The 23,262-nt window shown below is 47.7% G+C and overlaps 1 protein-coding gene across 1 annotated transcript in view; it reads right to left on the bottom strand.

Moving 5' to 3' along the window:
• The window catches only part of LOC144179268 (alpha-tocopherol transfer protein-like), a 28,146-nt gene extending 7,911 nt beyond the window's left edge, over positions 1-20,235 (bottom strand). The window contains exons 1-2 of the mRNA XM_077707559.1: positions 20,217-20,235; positions 15,597-15,790 (exon numbers count right to left, since the gene is read on the bottom strand). Of these exons, the coding sequence (XP_077563685.1) occupies positions 15,597-15,790; positions 20,217-20,235 (213 nt within the window). The remainder of the gene's footprint in view (positions 1-15,596; positions 15,791-20,216) is intronic.
• Positions 20,236-23,262: the final 3,027 nt, after the last annotated feature.

The raw sequence follows: 23,262 nt of genomic DNA, 5'->3' as shown, positions 1-23,262 counted from the left end.
TATCTTTTTTCTCGAGTCAGCCAGGGCGGGTACTTGCAGACTACCTTCAATACATGACGTTCGGGGATAACCACGTAGTTTTCACAATTAGCACAAACACTGCGTGTGGCGCCGCCGGGCTCTCCTGGAACGGATCTCACTGTCTCAACAATGCGCGAAATAATGGTACCAGCGGTGGTAGCGAAACGGCAACTGTCGTTGCTGCGGTTTCATCCTTCGGTCTCACTCGCAAAGGTAAGCGTCCGCAAATAGCCTAGGCTTTGTAGCCCGATTCGCGAAAAATTCGGGCCGCCGAAATTAAAAGGACCTATAGTAGTTCTATCGCAGCTTCAATTGTGAGCTGATGTACCCCGAGTCGCTGGATTTCACCGCTCTAACCGGCCGTAAAACGCCCATGCGCGCCCGCTCTCCGCGGCAGTAGCGCGCGGCACAGGCGCACAGGCCGGCCGGCTGCCGCTCTCGCTCCCGCCGCTCGGGCGCTCCGATTGCTGGCAGCGCCCTCTGCGCAGTGCTGTGCGTGCATCAGCGGCGCGGACACGCCTCCCCATAGAGAAGGCGCGCGCGGACGGCAGACTAGCTCATATTTTAGGGACCATAATACAATCAAAATAGGGCAAAAAATTGCCCGGCTTACGGCGCTGCGAAATGTGCGGCAATTTGCAGCAGGCGCTGTTTCGCATGCGCGCTGTTTAAAGCATGTTTCCTACCGAAACAAATTATAATTTCAACTGCTTCCAAGTCAGCGATCATGGAGCATACAAATAACGGGCAGTATTTTGCTTTTATGTTTGGCAATAAAATAAAAATTATTTGTTTGGCGTAACCGCAACAGAAGAGGGCAGTACAAGCCTCTCCATGACAAAGAGAACCCATTGCATGGCATTGTCCACACTCGTCCTAGTAAGCTGTTGGGTCACATGATCGAACTCAAGAGAAAAATAACAAAGAAAAGTGACTATTTGGTTCATTACAACGCTGATTGAAGTCGAGATTGACGAATGAGTGAATTGGCGACATCGGTGCGCTCCGCGGTTTTCAGGCGTAGCGCTTCGCTGCTCTTATGTGTGATAGAAGCGATGGTCGCGGCCGTCTTTTTCTGTGATCACACCATAAACCAGGCCTCTCAAGCTTGGACGTTCTCTGGTTTCCCCATGGGTTTCCCTATAGGCGGCGTAAAAATCGACGCCCCACGTGACCAACCTACAGTGAAGTTTTCGACCATCAAGGCCACCAGACGGCGCAAGCAAAAAGTTACTTTTGGTATAGAATTACAAACATTCATTCCGTGACTCAAAGAGCCCACACAGTTCACTTAGAATGTGTTATTAAAAAATATTAACAAGTTCCGCAACAAACATCCGTTGAGCAAAAATGTACGCAACTTTTTACGAACAACAGACTGGTGCACCACCTCGTTTCTGAATTCGCAACGACAAAGCCGCCAATTCAAATTGAAACCGCTGCAACGGCCCACCGTTTCTATGTGCGCGGAGCACTGGTTTCGTGACTGTTATTGCTGTTATGTGCTTTTGCGTCTATCAGTTGTTGAGAGGACTGGCAAAACATGGGAATTGAGTGCTTGTGGAGTGACAACTGTACTGTCGAGGCCAGAATATTTGATTCTTCCAACAGAAGGTGAGTGTTATGCACTCCGCTAGAAAGACGGTGCAAAGGAAACTGTTGTCGCCGTCAATACCTCATTTGTGCCCTTCGTTCGAAATCTTAGCGCAAGTGAACTAGTTGTTATGGCAAAAAAAAAAAATGTTGTCACGAAAGCGACGTACGATTGCAGCGATCGAAATGAAATGATGTCCTGGCCTCTGTAAACTTGCGGATGTCAATAAACGATTTGTTCTCACTTGCTGCTCACTGTGGTCTGTGCCAGTCGAGGCCATCTGGTCACCTGGCGTAACATCACTTCACTAGCGCGGCGCAAGTAAACACGCGGCCAGCGTGCCAGTAGGGTCCCTAGAAATATGTGCACAATTTCTAGGGACCCTAGTGCCAGCCAGGAACCAGCAGGAGCAGCCACGGCCGAACTCATGGAGGAAAGAATACTCAGGAGAGGCCCCTAGCACCCCAATGCATTGCAAAAAGTGTGGAGGAAGTCACGTGATTTTTCTTGAGCCCATGGACAATGTTGCTTACTTGTTTACAACTGCGGCGGCCAAATTTGGGCGAATAGAACGGACAAATTTTTAAGGCGCTTGGTATGTGGCTGCTTCGCTACGCTTGCAAACCAGCGCAGCCGCTACGACAAACGTTTTTAGATTAGGCCAGTTTGAAAACTCTGCCGTCGGAGGCGTCTGCGTTCGCCATCGCGTGAGCCTGTTGCTATGACGACGACAAACGCTACTTTGCCAGGCTTAAGAGCTGAAAAATCGTCCTTCTATCTCAAAAACGAAGGCCGTTTTTCGATTGAAACTTTGGCTGAGGGTTAGAATGGGCAAATTGAAGGCGAAATCAACAGCTTAGAAGATGACATCGCACCGAGGAATTAGCGACGAAGCTGTTTTCGCTTCGAAGCGGGAGGGCAGGGCGACGCCATGTTAGTCAAATCAAACCGGAGACAGCAAAGGATGATGGGATAGAGTGCTGGGCTCCGTGGGCTCAAGTCATGGCGGGACTCGGCTTCACAAATGTGACGTCAGGGCCTCTCCTAACCTTTTCTTTCCTCCATGGCCGAACTCGATGGTCCTTTCGCGCGCGGGAGGAGAGTCGAGTCCGGCCGTGGAGCAGCGAGCCGGCGGCCGCCGTGCGAGGGCAGCCATGTTATTAAGGAGCTCAAGCGGCCTGTGCAAAAAGCATCCGCCATGTTTAGAAAGCCGTGTTTACAGCGCCATCAAGCGGGCGTACTCGGTAGTTCACGACGCCGCCACTACGCTTTTTCTGGCACTGCAGGCAAAGCTAGACCTTTGCTTCTTTAAAATCCTCCCTGTTCTGTGCCATAAACCTGTCACATAGCAGCAGACGATGGCGTGGCGGCGGTGGCGGCAGGGCATGCGGCAGGGAAGGTGATAACGCAACAAAGCTTGCATTGAAGCAGAGAGCCCAGCTATGTTACTAAAAGGGATTGAAATAAATAAATAGATACGGTAAAAAAAATTGTGTGATGTTCTTTAGCTCGACATCCGCCTTTCACTCGCTTTTGGATCAACGTTACTCGATCGCCTTGTGGTGTTGACGCCAGATTTGACCTCCAGAAATGTGTTTTTCTTGTCAGCCTCAGCTACCGTCTTAATTTTTATAGTACATGCCAAGTGTTTTTATATCTTTCTTACAGAATATTTGATACCTTGGTAGCGATCTTCATGAGTGACTTGTCAAATTACAGTGCATGTCATCATAGCTATAGGTGCAGCACGTCACTGATTGCTTACGTCGTGCTTACGCAAAAAAAACATGGGCGAATTGCCGGCAATTTGTGCAGTCGAGAATAGGGCCCGGAGGAAAAAAAAGAAAGAAAATGAAAAATGATAGTCAACAAGGCGACTATTATAAAGTTCGCACGGACAAATACGGCGCAAACTGAGCGTCTTGTAGCGTCAAAACGGTCGGCATCATGCCATCGAGAGTTGTTAAAGACGTTTCTTTGCCCGCCTAATTTTTGTGAACGTGAACTCGGCTGCATTTCGCCGCATCGTGGTGTGGAGCGTAGGGCTCGCGGCTTCGGACATCTTTGTTGATTGCGTGTGTTCTTTTATGCTCTGCTGTACGGGTACCTCACTGCGCTCTTCTCGCCGTTATTTTTGTCTGTCGTTGCAGTGGTGCATAGGTGTTTGGCTTGCGATTGTGATAAGCGCGCTCTCGAAGAACTTCTGGAGAGCACTCACAGTGGTGTGCAGCGTGTGATTGGGACGCTGAGTGTGTGCGGCCGCCTCATTTGCGCGTAGTGAGTTACGACGGTGAACACGGGCGTTCTGCATCAGTTCTGCCGCCTCGATTTGCGGGAGTGATGAGTGCGCTCGCGACAAACTTCTGCTCTGCGTTTTATTAGAGCGCCGTGTTGAGGCCGCTGGGCGTTTCGTCTCCGACGTGCGAGTGCGTGTATGTCTTCAACTTCAAACGGCGCTGCTATCGTGGCCAGCCATGAACGATCGTTCGCACGAAACTCTTGTCGCACACCACACGGTCGTTGACTAAGAAATAACAAGACAAGACTATTGCGACCTACAAAGGTGATTTCTGCGCGTCGCTTGGGTTCGTCGAACCCCGTGTCTTGTAATCGCTGCGTGGTGTAATAAGCTCCGGAACATTATATTCAGGAGGTCCTGGTCCTGCTGCATATTCTTGTTAAATCATTGCAGAGGGCTCTTGGCGCGCAGAAATGAGAAGTTTGTAATTATCCACGTTAGTTTCGTTGGTCTCCAGGGTGTTACTTTCCTGACGAGTGTATTGATGCGTATATCGCGGCATGGGAGCTGCACAAATCTATTGACAGATGTAGAGGGGCACACGTTGTAGCTGTTCTTGGGTCGGTACTGGATATCCGAGGAGTTCAAGGGTGTCTCGTCTGGTAGGTGGTTGAGGCGGGAGGTTTGGGAGTGATGATAAGCTTCGTGCAGTTTATCTAAGGTATTGTGTACTCCCAGTTAGACCAATTTGCTCGTGGGTGTTGAGAGAGCACCGTTCGGTTTGTAAAAATATTGATTTCGCCCACCACCATATTTGGTGCCCAATTGTGCTTCTGCTATCAGCCTTCATCGTGTTCTGCTTGATCCTACACAGCGACAAATTTTGATAACCGAAGCGGACCCCGCACCAAATGCGGCAGTTAACATTCTCAAATGCGATTTACATAGAAACGTTGGACACTAATTCTTGCAACTAGTTCCTACTGTGGCTGCACAGCCCGTCACCATGATGCACAGCATGTACTGAAAGTCACATGCTTTGTTGTTCGTATTTCAATGTATCTTGATTGTACATAGGGCAGACAAGGCACTGCCCTAACTGGCGGTGGTGGGAGCATACCGCATTGCTGACGAATGGAACAGAAACTGATTTGATGCTTCACTCCAAGACTCAATGCACGCCAGGTGGCTGCATGCCAGAATTTGATACGACGAGACTGGTCAAGTTGTATGGCACAAAACAGGAACGAGAAATCTTTGAGGCCTATGTGATAAATATGGGAGACAGATGCACTATAGATTACTGAATGATTAGTGTGAAGTGTGCAGCAGCTGTAATTGCTTTTTTTGCGTGTGGTGTTAAAAGAGTGTCAAATGAGGGTTTTGTTTACTTTGTAATCACTCTCAGAGGGAAATGAAGCTTCCTTGATGAAGCTCTTTACTCCTTTCCTTGAGTCATGCTTGACATTTCACCAAAATTTCCACGATGAAGTCCCAACTAGCCTGCGTAGCCACCTTGATTTAGTTCGTTGTTTTGATGCATATTTAAAGGAGCCATGAAGAGAAAACACAAGTTTGGTTCATTCGAAAGGTTGCCTCGTTAGAACCATAACGACACCACTTATAACGCAAACTTCGCTCAAATAAGCTACATAATTAGGAAAAAAGGAAATGACCATGCGACCCACCAGCTCATTTTCCGCAACAGAACCTATGATGTCACTCGAGAGTGCTCTGCGATTGGCGGAGGCCGGCAAAAGCAAACGCATGTTAGACTGGGCTTACAGTTTACAAAGCGAGCTATATGCCCATGAAACATACTGCACATTGTTTTTATGACAAAGAACGGTGGAGTAAACGGTTGAAGTTCCGAACGAACACGCAAGCCTGTGCGCCAATGCGTACGAAACTACCGCCGGCCGAGCTCGACATCTCGCCGTCGCGCAGACGAATTTTCGGGTTCGAGGCTCTTAGGTGCCAACGAACCGTTCCATCACGTACAGCCGCGACCTTGCTTGGTATCTTAATCCCTTGACAGGAGGTTGGCCGTCATATCGCCAACCAGCAGAGGTAAAAATAGAAACGAGGGGAGTAAGGAACAGCAAGAAGCGACGAGATAGTGCCAGTCGTCGCATAAGTTTCGAATGGTGTTGGCTTGCTGCTGTCGTTACGAGCTCGTTTCTAGTTTACAACCACTGAAAACTTCAGTTTGTTCGAGTACTTTACAATGAAATTTCGTTGCTGCGTTTTGAAATGCCCATGTAGTACGGGCAAATCGTCGAGGGAGTGCGACATCCCCGCCGTTGAAGAGATCTCCTTTCATGTGCTGCCAAACGACGAACCGCGGCGAAGCAAGTGGCTACGTTTTCTGAACTTCGCAAACGGAGGAGAAAGGGAGCTAAAGTAAGTACGAGTGTGCTCGCTTCATTTCCGACGAAGTGATTACGGCAGGGACCCTTACGTTAGCTCACTCCTGGGACATGCTGGCGCTCGTCGCTGACTTCGTCAAATCGCCGTCAAAGCGCTCCGACCTTGGGGGAAAAAATGCCGTACACACCACGCATTGACGCTCGTATCTTTTAAGTGCAATGCACTTCTTAAGCGACCCTGAACCTGCGTCCACCGGCGATGTCCGCGCATGTGGAGATGGGCGCGCGCAGCCTGGCCGCTGACATGGCACATACCCACGTGGGGGATTGGTCAGGAATCTCCTCGTCTACCTTGGCAACGGGGGGAGATGGGCGCGCGCTGCCTGGCCGCTGACATGGCACATACCCACGTGGGGGATTGGCCAAGAATCGGGCGTGAGAAGGGCTAATGCACCTGCTTAAAGGAGTACTGACACGAAATTTCAAAGCTGAGATCCGCTCTAGCAATCAAGTACAACGACAACACAAATAGGTGTCTGTGAATAAATGCATCTTTCTTTCTTTGTAGTTGTGTGTGTGTGTGTGATCTGTCTTTCGTGAACATTACCGAACCGCGCAAATTCAACTCGTGCATTCGCACTTTCACATTCTTCCCCTCGGGGAAATGCGGGGAATTTTCTGGTCGGAGCAGAGAGCTCGCGATAACGGCTTTCCATACACGACACAGGCCAACTGGCATAAGGGATACTGCTACTGAAATTGAACTATTATTAACCGTAATAAAAATGCGGCACATACGTACCAGTCTGTATTCGTCCGTCGCGACGGGGCTGATGAGGCAGCGGTGCCGACGGCAGGTCGTTCGTCTGTTGTGGCTATCGCGGAATGGTCGCTTTCCCGTCCCCCGCGTATCCCACAACTCCTGCCGCTCGTGTTCTTAGAAGCATTGAGCGTTGAAGTGGTGTGAAGTTGTTAAATGCAAGCCCTAGCTCCTCGACGAGAGTTTTGTTCTCCGGATCAGGCGATTCCACGACTAGGGCTGCGGGTGCACTAGGTTTTACTAGTATTTTTAAAATGGCCGCCGTCTCGGTTTCGGCACGAGTTTCGGTTCCTGTCTGACTCCCGCGTGTGGGTGCTATATGGAGTCGACATACTAAATGTCTGTTTCATGGACCGGCTCGTATGACGCCATTGTTCACGTCACCAAATGTGCAATTTTAGCGGTAGATTTAAATTTTTGGCTTAAATTGCCTTATTTCTCAGTGAATAAAGCATCCTTTGCTTCCGGGAAAGCGCTTGGGGTACTATGAAACACCTAATCTTTCGAATAAACCAAACTTTTGTTTTCTCTTCACTGCTCCTTTAAGCACAAAACCCAGGGACGTCTGCTATTAATGACTCATAACTTGTCATAAGAAACCCTTGATGCCTGCCACACACACCTCTACCACCATGCTTCCCAGTAACCCTGTCTCCTCTATCAAGAAGGATGCATCACACCTCAAATACACTACGACGCATACAAAACCTAGCGATCATCTACCTCATCTGGACATCACACCTTATTAAACTACAAGGCGGTATGCACTGCTGCCCTCAAATTTACTAGCCAGGGATTCGTAGAAAGCAGAAAAGACCAGGCAGATTCCCTTACCGACCTCTAAGTCCAAAGCCGTTGTACAGATGCCTACAAACCCAAACATACTACAACACAACATATTGCCCAACAAGTGCCTCTATGAATGCCCACCCTGTAAAGGGAGGAAGGAGATAGTACAGGGAAGACAGAGAGGTTAACCATCCAATCAACTGCACCCAATGCTTATCAATGATTTCAAATAAATGCGTCAAACTTGCATAATGAACACCTTACGGCATTTTTAACTTTCATTCATGAAATTATTTGTATAAATTTATTATACACTTATACTTGAGTGACCAGGCAGTATATTTGAAGGTGTGTGAACATTCACAGCTTAGAATACTTTTTGAATAGTTTTTGATATTCGATTTGCAGCTCTGTTTCAAATATCTGAAATTTACAAATAGTAGAGCAACGAATGTTTGCTCTTTCGCAAGACTTGCAAGCTTCACTACATGGCAAGACCTTACGGGTTGGTTTCTCTGCATGACATCGAAGCCGTGCCAAAAGCCCAAAGTAGAAGCCTTGCAACAAACAAGTGTTTGCTAATTGTGGCGTATATTAGGTCAAGTGCAACACTACCATATCAGAATTTGTGATCTAAAATAGGTTTCCTGTAAATATAATAGCACGAGTGAGAAATCAAGAGTCATTGCTGGCGAGGTCTCACCAGCAACTAGCATGCGCAGCCTCCTTTCAATGATTGAGGCGGGGGGGGGGGAGGGGGGGGGGGACTGCTGCCAATCATATTAAAGGGACACTGAAGTGATATGTAAACATTGCGGGATTACTTGCGCAAATTGTAGTCCGGAGTCCCCAGGCCATGTTTCGACCACCCTGGGCGCGTTTACGCGATGTTATTTAGTAGAAAAATTAATTCGAAAATGCTGTCCTCCTCTCTTTACGCTCGCCCATTTTCTGCGGCGTTTTCGTGTGACGTCAGGAGGGGATAAGCTGGCAATTGGCCGCGCTACTGCACGGCTCCCCGGCCTTCAGACAGAGTCAGTCGGCCCAGCGTTTCGTCCGCCGGCCGCCGACGGGTCGTCGCAATTCGTTCGCTCAGTTGAAACGAAGCCAGGACACGTTTGTGAATGGTAGAATTTGCCTTTCTTTACTTGTTAGTTTGTACACTGTATCTAGCTCCAAGTCAAGGTCGCTTCACACAACGCTGCAGAAGCGCACATGCGACGCTTCGCTGACTGGTATGCCAGTAGGAAAATATAAGGCCTCTTGAAGGCGGGAGAAGAGTCAGCGAAGTCAATATAGGTACTAAGGAAATAAAATAAACTGATATTTTTACCGTACAGCGTAAAACTAGGGTGCGGGAAGCACTTTTTTGCGCTGGGCGAACAAGCACAGCGGTCAGCAGCACGACTACACATCTGCGAACGCTTTTCCGTCTACGAAATGCAATTGCTAGACGTGAGCTACTGTGGAAACTCGGGCGACGCTTACTGCACGAGCGCAATACAACAAATAGTCACCTAAGCTGCTTGAAATGTCAAAACTAAAGAAAAGTGTAAACTGGTTATACAATATATACCCTATATAACCAGTACCAGCCGAACCCGCTTCGTGGCCGAGCGGTCTGGGTTGCTAGGTGTGCCACCGCACGTATTTTGCAAGTCATGAGTTCGAATCCCCGCGGGTACGTGCTTTTTTTTTTGTAAGTTTACCTTTTCGTTTTCCGCCGATGTTTTCTATATTGAGTTCACCTTTTTTTGGGCCGCAACGTTCATGGCTCCACGAACTAGTTCACAAAACGCGCGCAGGCTGGCACTGGCGCGCTAGCGAGTTCTCGTTGGCGTGCTGTTGCCATAAGCACCGACTGCTTGCAGGCAGTGGGCACAGGCCAGAATGAACAGACCCTTGGCCTGGTGCGAACACGCTTTTTACGACACAGGCATGAGGGAGGCAAGCTCCAAATATGGGGGAAAAGCGCATGACATTTGGGCGTCTGCGGGTACGCGGAGGGCGTTCATGCACTGCGTAGGTTTCGGCTAGTGAATGCTACGATTCCAATCCGTCCTAGGAGGCTTATCTTTATGCATTTTTACAGCTGACAACATGGCAGAAGCGCGGTACGATGATTACTGAGTTATTGAGAATGCCCATCCAACAACGCCAACGGTTGTGTTTTACAGAACCGAAACCGAAACCGAAACTTGTTTGGTTGCTAACCTTGGGCATCGTCCAATCACGGTGCGGCTCCTCCTAACGTCACAGCTTTAGTTGGTGCGGCCGCCGCAAACCGCGCATGGTAGTTTTTCTTCTTTCGCGCTTTGTAAAATAATTACCGATTTGTCAACCGAATAAACGATGAAAAGTGTGCTAATTTGAGCCAGTCTACGCAGTGCAAGCAAAAACGGGAGCTTGACAAATTCACTTCAGTGTCCCTTTAAATATATTTAATATGCCTACTGTGTTCACAGTATTTTGAAGAACCCATATTTCTCTATGGCAATGTATGCAAAATTTTTGACAATTCTTGTTGCACTGCTTTGCATGTCTGTTTTTTTTATTTCTCTGTTACATTAAATTTTTCGCATGTCAAGCACAAATACCTGAAATGCGCCTAGTTCTGACTGCCTAAGCTGTCTTTTCTTATGTAGTTATGTTTTATACACTATAGAAACACCAAAGCAAAGATAGTGTGGTTTGAAAATATTCAATTCGCGGCCAGCTTTTACTATTCGTATTCAAAAATATTTTATTCAATTCAAAGCCAAGTTTAACTTCTTCTATTCAATTCAGACGCAAAGTTGATAATCACACACCTCTCTATATATATATATGCAAAAGGTAAGTTGTCCTCGCCTGGAGGCAGTGGAGCAGGCGCAACCACGCGACCCTTCCGGCAAGAGCAAAAAGGCAAAGAAAGAAGGCCAGGAGGAGCAGCCAGCCCTTCCTAACAATCAGTCGCAGCATCAAGAAGACATGGAAACAGGTATGCTTTCAGATCTCACCTCAGCACAGAACACAGCGCAACACGATATAAATAAACAACTTCAAGAAGCCATCATACGTATCTCTGAGATCGTAGAAGCAATTCGCAAAGCCAATCAGGAGGATAAATAGAACCAAGCCGCTAGATTTTGCACGTTGGAAGCCAACATAAACGAAGCTCTGCTAACTCACCACTCGGCCCGCCGTGCCACCCCGTACGCTAAAACCAACTCAGATGTCTGGACACCCAACCCTACTTCTTCTCAAGGTGGACAGTGCTACAATGGAACTGCCATGGGTTCAGGGCGAAGATGGGGGGACTTCAGCAATATATCAGAACTTTAGACACACAACCAGATATAATAGCTCTGCAGGAGATCAATGGCAAAACTCACCTTCCTGGCTACATCACCTAGGCAGACCCTTCAGGAAAAGCGACAGCCACCTTAATCAAGAATAATATACGCCTCGAGCTTCGCGATCGCTGCGCCGCCTGCCGCCGCTTCTCCGCGGCGTTGACGGGATTTGCGCTGCGTGGCTGATAGGGGCTCGTGCAGTGTTTTGGTTCTGTTTCGCTTCTTTTCGCCTTTCCGCGCCCTAAAAAAACTTGTTATGGTGACGTCTATAGGTGAAGAGTACGTTTAGGTCACTTAAAAAGCAGCTGCGTCTTCGTAGAGTGCGCGATCGCCTGCAAGAGCTACCCGTGGACGCGGTTCTGCGCGCTTCGTCGCCGCTCTTCCGGGAGTCGGCGACGACAGCAACCTATCACCCAATGTCATCTCAAAAACATCAGGCACAATTGAATTCTACTGTCGCCTCGTTTAGACCTGATACTGGCACAATGAGAGGTTGGCTTCATTTTGCAGCGTGGACAACGACTGCGGCTTCGTTTCGAATATATACGTCGCAGAAAAATGTTTCGGGATGTGGTTACTGTGGTTACCCAATCCCGCACAATAACTTATGCCTTTTATAAGAATATAAACCATGCGAAAATGTTAAGTTTTCCAAGCCTGTGCGTCGTTAAATATGTGCCCACACACTCCATATAGCAAGAACCAAGGCAAGTTAATGAAACCGCGGAAAAATAAATGCTGTGCAAGTGCGGATTTAAGAAACATAATAGCTCTAACGGAAATGAAAAAAAAAAAAAAAAACAGTGCAGCTTCTGACATGCTAAAGACGTTCGTCGAAACATAAACCAGGTAGGGTTCACTAGGCCAACTATACGCGAAATGCGCTGCTATTGCGCGAGACATTGGTGGGGGGGGGGGGGATGGAGGGGGACGCTGTATACAAATGCGGAGCGCAATCAAGCAATAAACGTTTTAGTAATCCCCCACACAAATCTCTCGTTCACTTTCCTTTTGTTTTTCTACTTCAACGAAGCGCTGATCGTACGGCGGACGCATTTTTGGAAGTATATAGCTGTTCAACAAACGATGAAAGGTGTCGTTGGAAGAATGTGGTATGTGATAAGGCCCTCTGATTTCAGTTTCTGGTTTATTCTGCAGGCTCCCTGTGCCATATGACGATATTTCGAAGAAGCATTTAGTCGGAGACGCGGTTTATATTCTAAGCCCGTCTCCGCGCTGCTCGCGGAGGATATATGTGGCAGATGAGTGTTTGCGGGCGCTCAACTCACGACAAGACGACTCTGTCGTGTGCTGATCCCCGAGTATAAATATGCATTGTCCATCGTACTTTTGTTGAATATTCCCGAAATTCACACAGACTGGCTTGTAAATGGTGGTGATCAATATCTGAGATATAATATTGGCAAACATAACTGGCGTGCTGTCAGGTATGAGTGTTCCGCTGATTATGTAAGCGCACAAAACCGATTTAAATAGTAGTGCATCGCCGTAGCATGAACACCTGAGTAACCGGTGGTTACGGAGACACGGGTAGTAAATTCAGTACAGTGTAACTACAATCGGCTCCATCATACGCGGGTTCCGCGATGCTGGCCGGTGACACACACTTGGCGCTTATACAGACCGAATATACCACACTTAGATCGCGTCAGAAACATTTACACTGTCGTAAACATACCCCATTTGCGAAGAGAGTGACTGCTCCACATAAACATGGATTTCAAACGCCCGCAAACGGTAAATCTCAGTCGTGAAGGGGCCGCAGAAGCAGCGGCGGCACTGGGGAGCGGGGCGCGGACTCCCGCGGCTGCTTTCAAAACGGGCCGCTAGGGGAATTTCAGTGGCGCCCCTACAGGCCGCGCTCGAGGCGTATAGCAGCAACGCAGCATCTCACGGCTCAGAAGGGCTGTGAGCACACATTGGTTGAAATTCACTCCCGTGCTACAAGAAAAAAAACGCAATTTGTTTATCCTTAACGTGTTTATTTGTTTATCCTCAACATAGGCCGGGCACACAGTACGTGGAAAAGCAAAAGCATAGGGAGTTTTAGCATATCGTTACCGTGTTTGCGTTACCGTTTACCGCGTTACAGGGAGCCGGAGTTTCCGTTTGCCGCTGAAAACGTTAGGACACGTTTTAGCACACCGTTTGCGGTGCGTATTCCGGCTGGGTCGGCGCAAGTAGCGACATATGATGAATTAGTCTCAAAGCAAATCACGCATAATTTTATTGCTCATATGCATTTGCTTTCGTTTAAAGTAGCTTGAATATTTCACTTTTCGGGTGAAGCGTTCACAATAATTGTAGTTTTGAGAATACTGTAGCCATAATCTGTAGAGCTTTAAAAAGAAAACGTACTGGTGGCGCCATCTACCGAGTAGACTTAGACTGAAGGTAAAACAGAATTTGCGCCTGCGCTAAACATTTAGGCAAGAAATGAATAAAATATTGTCACGGGGAGAAAAAGACGAGAGCTATCGGCCCAACCTCCGGACAAGAAGACCCAGGTGGGCGGGCTCCCTCGTGGCCGACATCGTGTCAATAGTGTAAATACATCACTCGCACCGTCCAATGGTTTATTTTCTGTGTCCTGCCGCCACGTAACATGTTTTGGTGGAGTTTGCGGAGATCATCCCCATCCTTGCCCCAGCTTCGCTCTGTCCCAGCTGCTGAACATTGCTTAAAGGGTCTTGGATCGCGTCGGCCCGCCCCAGACCCGGTGAGCCATGGACGCACCATTCCCCAGCCCCGTGTCCCCAGCCTGTGACTTGCCGAGACCAAACGACGTGACCAGCCGCGATCTGAACAGAAGACGACACCGTTCCCCTGCCCTGAACTCCGGCGCACCTCCGAGGCCTTTGTACGTTGCTTCACTGCGTCGGCGGACATTGCTCCTTTGGGGCCAGTGCTCACCACGGCGAATCATCCTCATCCGCGGCGGCGAGGACTCCCTTTTTCCTCTCATCGCGCATCGTACCGCATCTGTACATGTACTAAGGCCTCGACCGGGACGGTCGCTTTAGACGAGGGGGATGTGGCACGGGAAGAAAAAGACGAGAGCTATCGGCCCAACCTCCGGAGAAGAAGAAGAAGACCCAGCTGGGCGGGCTCTCTCATGGCCGACATCGTGTAAATAGTGTAAATACATCCTTCGCACTTTCCATGGTTTATTTCTTGTGTCCTGCCGCCACGTAACAATATGTTGTAGTCATTACTCAGTAACCTACACTACCTTGCTCAGCACAATTTTGGAGGCCTAAAAGCGCAATGCGAGCTCAGAAACTCATCTGAACTTTTTGAGGCGGGCGTTTTGGGAGCGGGTTGAAACGGGAAGGGTGTTTTGGGAACGGGTTGAAACAGGAAGCGGTCAAACGGGAAGGGCGTTTTGGGAACGGGCGCAAACGGGACGGGCCAAACGGGAAGGGCGTTTAGGGAATGATTTCAAGCGGGACGGGTTCAAACGGGAATGGGTTGTTTCGGGCTACACCCCAAAGCAGCTGGAGGGAGGTGTGTCGCCGTACTCAACACCTGCTCGGAACGAGAAATACACGTCATAGCGTGCGCTCCGCGTTTAGTTCGTAGAAGACCCTCCTCATGTCGTCTTGCGCATGCGCTCAGTATCGTAGAATAGCCTTTCGCGCTGGAGCTGGTCGCACCCCCTGCACGGGGCGATAACCCAAAGTGATAGCGCGCGCCTCTCGGTTCGTCGTGGAAGAGCCGCCACTCCTCGCGTCGTCGTGCTCATGCGCTCAGCAGCGGGACCTTCGCCTCGTCACCGTCTCCTCGCAGCATTGCTAACGTCCACACGCATACGACGACCACGAGGACGACTAGCGCTATAAAAAATACTGAAGCTTAACTATGTGTCCGTCAATGGTGACCTATACAGCTTCGCCATTCAAGTCTTGCGCGGGAGGGCAAGCTTCTCGGAATTTTTCGGCGGATTCAGTTAACGAGTAACGCTGGAAAACTGGGTGCTGGAATAGGTGGGTATGGTACTTCGGTGCGGCCCCTTTTCAGGGCCCGATCATGCTTAGGAGAAGGTTAACTATTTATCTTATGGCACAGAAACAAGCTGGGAACTGGGGTACGTTCTTCACTATCTTTACCCTGATGGTCAGTGAGATCCCGCAGCTACCTGCCTGGTAGGCAGAAAGGGAGCCAATCGGACAGAGCCTGACCAAGGCTCTGACGGCCACCGTTCGAGGCTTCAACCCTCCACCTCTCAACTAATCGCCAAGGTTGGTTACAACTAATGATCGGGGGCTTCGGAGTCTGCGGTGTCCCCAATACCGTCACCTTAAATAAGTAAGGTGCCCAAAGCGGGGTAATACAGACAAGATTTGCTACTTTTTGTCTAGCACAAACTTATTTAAGGTCATCCGCAAGCAGCAGCGACAACACCTACCTGCAAGTACTCCATCAGCCGTCTGATCAGTCCAATTTCGAGGCGGAGCACTTTGTCGACTGTTGTGCCTTCGTAGTCAAATAAAATTGTCAGTCCCAATGTTTGAGTCACTGGGTCTTTTGCTAAGTTCTCCAGACAAAGCATGATGGCCCGATGGCCTTCAACGTATGAGGATTGCTCGGACACCCACGATCCTGTGATGCCACGCCCAGAACAGAAGCGAAAATCATGTCAATATTCTACAGTAAAGGGCTTAACTTTTCGTCCACATATACCCGCTCAAAATATTTGTAGCAGTTGCAGGGCTTGTAAGCTCGTATCTCGCGCTGTCTGCCACTCTAATGATACACAGATTTTGCTCTAAGACGAAATGTAATTAGAAATTACGTCTTACATTGTTACAGAAATGTAGTGCTTGATTTGATAAGTAAAAACGAAACTGAAAGCATGATGGCCGACTATGAAGCGCGAGCCAAGCAGCGTGCCTCGCAATGTATAGGAGCTGTAGTCTGTGTTTTTTTTAATCAAATTAGCTCACGGTAGGTTTTCCTTTACATCTATTTCACGTGCTCGACCGCCTAAGAACTGTTTATGTCAGGAAAACATTTATAGATGTTTCTCCAATGAGGTCTCACCGTTCACCTCGTTTGTGACGTCACAAACCGTAGTACCCAAAAGCGTACGGGGTGTAGTCGCCCGTTTTCACCGTTCTGGCGTTTTATGCCTTAATAAACGACTGCTAGTCTCGAGAATGGTGTATTTATATTCTCGGCACCTTATTCTGCTGATACAGGCCAACTGGTTTCCACCCTTTAATGTCCTTTTAATGATGGTTGTGGATCGCGCTTTGTGGTGTTATAGTTTTAATGTTTAGGCATTAAACCTATTTTCAAGCTTCCGAATTTATCTCATACGATGTTAGTTTTAATGCTTACGCGTTAAAACTAGAACGTAATGAAACCCTGCCTCTGAACTGGTACCGGATAGGACGGTGGCGTAAAGAGGAGGGCGTGCAATCAATCATCTGCAGAAATACTACGATGGCTTTACAGATAGGACAAAAAATGTGGAAACTTGAAAGGAAAGTGTGTTTTGCACGTAAAACGTTCGTACTTTGTAGCGCTTAACCTAAATCTAACCATTGGTGTGGTACTAGAAGGGCACAGACATCATTTTATTCGGCTGGGAGGGCTGTCTATTCCCAAGAACGGGAAATGAACAAGAACGAGAAATGTTTAGCGTTCTCCCTCGCTGCTAGGCTTCGGCGCTCACGCAGTTCCTCCCCGCAGTTTGCTTAGCGCGCGACATGTGTCTTCGCTTAACCAGTGTAAGATGTCTACGCCACGATTGGCGTCACCTACAACCACGTGTCAGTGACGTCACACTCCACCGCCTGTTTGGTGGACTAGACAAAACCGCTTTGTACTTCAATTAGCGGCGTCATAACCTGCGCAAAATCCGCTGACCTACCAGCGTCGACAATTCCTCCTCCCTCGCTGCACTGTACCTCGAGGAATATACTCCCCCACCTGTGAGCAACTAAATCTGCGTCCAGGGTATAGACCCTGGTGTCTTTGTGGGCTCCAGCTTCACGAAATACTGAACAAGTAGCCGGAGGACGCCTTAAGTCAAAAAAGAAATGCAAAGCTGATTTTAACCACAACCAACAGTAATTTAAAAAAAGCAAGCAAGCTGCAAATCGAAACGCGGCCTTAACACGGCACCGTTACTTCGCACCACAGCACATGCATTGCCGATTATTGAAGGCAACGATGGATTCCCAGACAGGAAAGCGATAAGAGTGGTGACTACGAAACAATGTCATGTATGAGTGTAAATCTATAGCTTTCAAATACATCAAATAGCGCACGCAATGGGAACAAGACAGTGCGACAAAAATATGTACCAGGAGCACAAATGCGGCAGTTTTTGTCAAGTGAAGCATCCAACTAAGCACCAAGTACGTCTTTCTTTTTCTCCGTATAGCTCCAGTGACGTCGGCATGACAAGTTTCAAGTATATAGGGCTGGGGTCGGTTAAAAATGCAATCCGATTAATCGGCTGGCTTTAATCGGTCAGTTCAACGAATAATCTGTTGCGTCGGTTTTTGACAGGAAGAAAAGGATATCTTAATAAAATAATATTAATATTAGAATAAAGTAATATCAGCATGCTTCTAAGCTTGTTCACAAACATTCCAAGTGAGGTAAGCAGGTCATCGTAAGCAGACTGAGGTACTGAGGTAAGCAGACCGCAGAGGATACGTCTTCCAAAAGGTCTGCACTTTAGGTTGGTTTTACTAGCTTTTATCTTAACTCCTCATTCCGGAGGTAACACACCCCCGTGCGTAAACAACGAATGCGTTTCCCTGGCCCTGTTCTAGGCGCAAAGACACCGGTGCGGTGGCGCGTAGTTGGAATTATTCGTGGCGGAACCTGCTCAGGTTGTAATTTACGGTTTTTTTTTTATACATGAACTTCTATACAGTTTGGCCGGACCAAGATTGAATTAAGGAGCTTTCACTGTATCAGTTTCTTGTCCGTTTCAAGGGGCCCATTTCGAGAGAGCCCAGACTGGCTCAAAAAACCGGGCACTCTCCACTAACGTGAAACCTGGGGAGGGGCGAGGCATTTTCGTCCACGGAGATGAAACCGTTGGGGGGTACGGGTATACAGCTTTGCTCTAAAAGTCTCGTTTCTTTGAAACACGAAGCGGTCTAGTGCGAAGGGTTAGAAAACGGGTGTCCCGGTGTTTTAGTACCGTGACTACATGAAACGACGGCGACAGGAAGCGCCGACAGCCCGAGCCCTTAGCTTCGCCGAGCTGACGGCTTCGCTCCTAAACAGATGACCCGAATGTGATTGAGCAGGGGCAGGGCGGTTCGCCGGTATCTGCGCATGTCGTTGGTCGGATGCCATGCAGGTGCAACTACGTCACGAAGGAAATTGGCGCGAAATGGACATTTTTGAAACACACAACGCACAATTCTGCTCCAAGAGAGAACCTATTACGCGCATTCGGATTGTTTTCCTCTGCGCATTGGTGACTGCTCCATTCCACGACTCGTAACTTCTGCAGCGCTCGGTGGCGATAGCGAAACAGTGTGAGGCATAGCCATCGGCGCTCGCAGCCTGAGCGCACTGAATCAAGTAGCACTCGTCCATCAAACATCCGCTACAGTGCATTTGCGAGAAAGTTGGCTTTGCCGTTGAGCATGTTCTGCTGATGGACACAAAAATATCCGGGGACACAGGCCTATGCAGCTTGGCTCGTCTATATATGGGCGCTGTGATGACCAGAAACGCCAATCAAAACGAAATTCCCGAGTCGGGCAGTCTAATTGTAAGTTATGTCGTTTTGAGGGTGACAGGGAGATTGATTTGTGGAAGGACAAAGCCCTGCTACGCTGTTCTAACGCTCGCGTACATGTCAGGCGCATTAGAGACGTAAACGTTCCCTGTTGTCCCAAGCCTGCGTGTCAGCTGCTGTTTACGTGGACAGAAAATATTTCCGGGGCTATTGCCTTCAAATGCTTCATCAGATACACCTTTCCGTTCAACTCCTGGAGCGGGTAATTATACGCTGGGTGTGTATCCAAAGAAATCTTAGGATGACGTGTTTGATACGTCTACAGGAGCCCTTCTATTCAGGCTACAGCGCATCGGTGGGTACGATCTCGGCGAAACACCGACCACAATCAAACGGGGCTAAAAAACCTTTCGAGCGCATCACAGGTTACGCATTTAGAAGCATTGGAGGGAGTGTAGCGTAAATTGCTGCAGTACGTGTTTTCGCTCTGGGGGTGGATATATGAAATCATTGTTACATTAACCGCGTATTCAGCCGTGATCAATACGACGTACAGCACGACCGGAAAGCCGGTCGTGCTCGAAGGTTATCGCGGGAACGCCGACCTGTCCAGCTGGCAGCAACCTTAATTGTGGGGCAAATTGTGCGGCCCGTCCGCAACAATAAAACGCGCTTCGTCATCATTGCTTTACAATCATTACTTATTTCCGACGTATGCGCGTTTTCCTCAGGTGTGAAGACTTTTTATTGAGGTTATATGATGCTAGAAGTGCGGCCCGGTCTAGTCGTGTTCTCACATGATCCAGGACTCCAATGGCGGACGGACGCTTTTCGGTGGGCAGCTACGGCTGCTCGATCAGCAGTTGCTGGTCTTGTCGGGCGGTCTTTGACAGAGCACCTTCCCAAGAGGGAACGGTCGGGTATAGGCATGAGCCCGCCTGGTGGTTGTGGGCTCTTCACGTTGAATGGTAGAGCGATGTAATTGGGATATTACAACTAAGGGAGTTAATACATGTGTCGGGTGAAAAAAAAAAAAAAAAAGATGTGCTCGAGGTGTCAGTTTGGGAAGGCATATGTTTGGAGCTTCGGGCATGTTCAATGATTACGATTGTTACTAGCTCTTCCCCAGGTGGCCCGGGTTCACTTCCCGGAGTAGGAATGCTCGGAGCGCTGCCTGGTACCACTGAAAATAACACCCCAGATACCAGTCTGGCGGCAGTAGGTACGTACGTCCCCATACTATGAACGCTTACTGTAGCACAAATGCGATTTTCTCGCGAGATTAGGATACGGGTCACCTTGGTGTGGTACTTAGCCGCAGCCTCCCCATTATCCGAATTGACCGAGCTCACGGCCGCCAGTCCCCAGCAGATACGAGGTCAGCGATACAGCTAGGAATATCTGAGCCCGGACAGGCCGGCACTGGAACTGACCAGCTCCATCAGGCAAGCTAAACGTGCTTACCTTTTTAATCTTTTCAACGCTGAAGTGATGCGAAAAACTGATGTTTTGTGGAAAAAGCTCAACAATGTACTTGGCCGACAGCAGTAACATGAGCAGGGTAGTGAACTAATTCTGAATGGCGCACCCACGTCTGGTGCGCAGCTGGCAAACGCATTTAACAATTTTTTTGTACCTTTTGATAACAGCTCTTGCACTGCGGGTATTTTGAACTACGCCACCAAGTAACATTAGTAGCGCGTTCCTATTCCCAACCGGTTCCAATGAAATCTTCCGCACGTTCTTATCATTTCGTAACAGTAAGGCATGTGATGCCGATGACATTCAAATCCTACCAATTAAGCACACACTGGATATCACCTGCCCTGTACAACCTCGACCGTGTACAACCTGCACGTGTACAACCTCGCTTTCGAAAAAGGCATTTTTCCAACACGCATGCAAATGGCTAAAGTGAGCGTTATATTCAAAGGTGGTGATAAAAATGAACCGTCTAACTATACCTCAATATCAATCCTTCCCGTGTTTTCAAAAGGGCTTGAAAAACTAATTAGTGAACGCATGTCCGCTTTTTGTGAGAAACACCTTATAATAACTAATTCACAGTTTGGATTTGGAAAACATCTTTAAATCGAGTCTGCGCTTCTAACCCAAAACGAAATAATACTTCAGGCAATAGAGAATAAACTGGTAACATTAGGAGTATTTGTAGATTTTTCGTAGGCGTTTGATCGAATTAACCATGCCATATTATTAAAAAATCTCGAGCATTATGGGTTTAGAGGTGAATGTCTCATTTTGCTAGAAAGCTACCTTAAATTCCGATGCCAGGCTGTGGTGATAGACAATGAAATATCTGATTATCAGGCAGTTAAATTAGGGGTACCCCAGGGGAGCATCCTCGGGCCACTATTATTCTTACTTTATATTAATGATTTGGTAAATATGGACGACTCTTGCAGGTTTGTTGTTTATGCAGACGACACCACCTTACTTCTTTCTGGTAAAGATACTACTAAATTATTGCATGATGCAAACAATGTGCTAAATCAACGGGATAATTGGAGCACAGTTAATTCATTAACGATAAACACTTTCAAAACAAAAGCAGTACTCTTTAAACCAATAAATTCTAAAGCATGTATTAGCAACAGCCTATGCAGTGGTACTTCCAGCCTCGAAATTGTCCCCTTAGTGAAAAGCCTCGGCGTTTTTTTCGACGAACACTTAACATGGAACAAACACGTCGATAATACTTCCAGCAAACTTGCACGCGTCGTTGGTGTCCTCACAAGGTTACGGTTCTTTCTCCCGCAGAAAATAAAATTGTTAATTTACCATTCTCTTTTTTTCTCTCACCTTCACTACTGCCTCTTAGTCTGGGGACGTACGACCGCTACTAATATTACTAAACTACATATACTACAAAAGAAAGCCGTGCGAGCCGTCTCTAATTCTGCTTATGATGCTCACACACAACCAATTTTTGAAAGCCTCGGGGTTCGCCCCGTTCAAGGTCTGCATGATGAAAAACTTATTTAAGAGCTACAATAGTGAAACAAGAACAAATTGTAATTTTATTAGAAAACTGTCAAACCTGACTCCACATCATAACGTTTATAACACACGTCATCCAGAAGCGTGGTTTGTGCCCTGCCCACGTACCAATTACGGAAAACAATTATTGTGCTGTACGTTACCATGTCTGTTGAATTCATGTAATCAATAATCAATAAAGAATGTTGTGTTTGTATTTATTATCGGTTTTCGTAATTCTGTGGTTCACTTTATTGATTCTGTGCAAGCATCTTGTTGCAGTGTGTATTAAGTTTGGATTTATTATATTTCTGCCAAGGATTGTAATTATGTTTTTACTACATTAAGTTATGAATGTATTTTTGTATACGAATGTATACATACGAATTATGAATGTATTTTTGTTATGAATGTATATTTTTGTATAATTTTGTATTTTTATGAATGTATTTTTTTATAAGTATACACAATTGTTTTATAAATACATTAGGGTGCACGGACCCCGTCAAGCCGCTTCTATTGGCTTTTTGTCCGCGCTCCTGACATCTGAATTATGGTCCGTAGTAATATCTGTATTTCTATGTCGAATAAACTTGACTTGACTTGACTTGACTTGATCTTTCGACATTCATCCTCTTGTGGTGAAAAATTTCAACTTCGTCATAGGAAAGTCTTATCATGTATAGATTTTCAAAATAAGTTCAAATAAACACATAAAAATAGTTTAAAATAGGATTAGTTGTTTAAAATGAGTTTGCGAAAACAGTGGCTTAAAAGTCAACGGGGTGCGTCACAATAAAACGCACGCGAAATGGACGTTTACAAACATAGAGTTATTACTACTTTTACAAAACGGACAAAACTCCACAAAACCGCCCCTGGTAAAGCCTGCAAAAAGGCCTTCAAGAGCGTTTGAGCCAACCGGAACACAGTAGCTGGCGCCGTTTGCTGGCATAACTGGGAGTTAAAATCGAGGCCCTGCTCGGGTGATCCCGCGCAACGAGAGATGGCGCCTGCCGCCTGTCTTCATGTCTGGGGCCGGAGGTTGAAAGGAAGAGAAGAGGGCAGCGGTAGCAGCGAAGGGGGAAATTCGGGTGGCCAGTGATGCTGTGGGTCGCTTGTGGGGGTGCACACCACGAGGACCTCGAGCGACTGTTGCTGGGACGGGATAAATTTGAGCGAGCGACCAGCGGAGCCGGTATGGAGGCGACCAGCTGCCCGGGCTACAGCTACTTATGGGGGCCACGAGCATTCCGGAAGTTAGGCTACATAGTAGAAGCGAAAAACCGAGGGCCAAGTGAAAGCGGTCGGGGGCAGGAGATGTTACAATCAATAGAAACTACCGAAGCGCCCAGCGGGT

Source organism: Haemaphysalis longicornis, unplaced genomic scaffold (assembly GCF_048455015.1).
Source record: "Haemaphysalis longicornis isolate Haplotype H1 unplaced genomic scaffold, Haemaphysalis longicornis Haplotype H1 scaffold_4, whole genome shotgun sequence".
In the NCBI taxonomy this organism is placed as follows: Eukaryota; Metazoa; Arthropoda; class Arachnida; order Ixodida; family Ixodidae; genus Haemaphysalis; species Haemaphysalis longicornis.
This window is presented reverse-complemented; position numbering and strand designations above follow the sequence as displayed.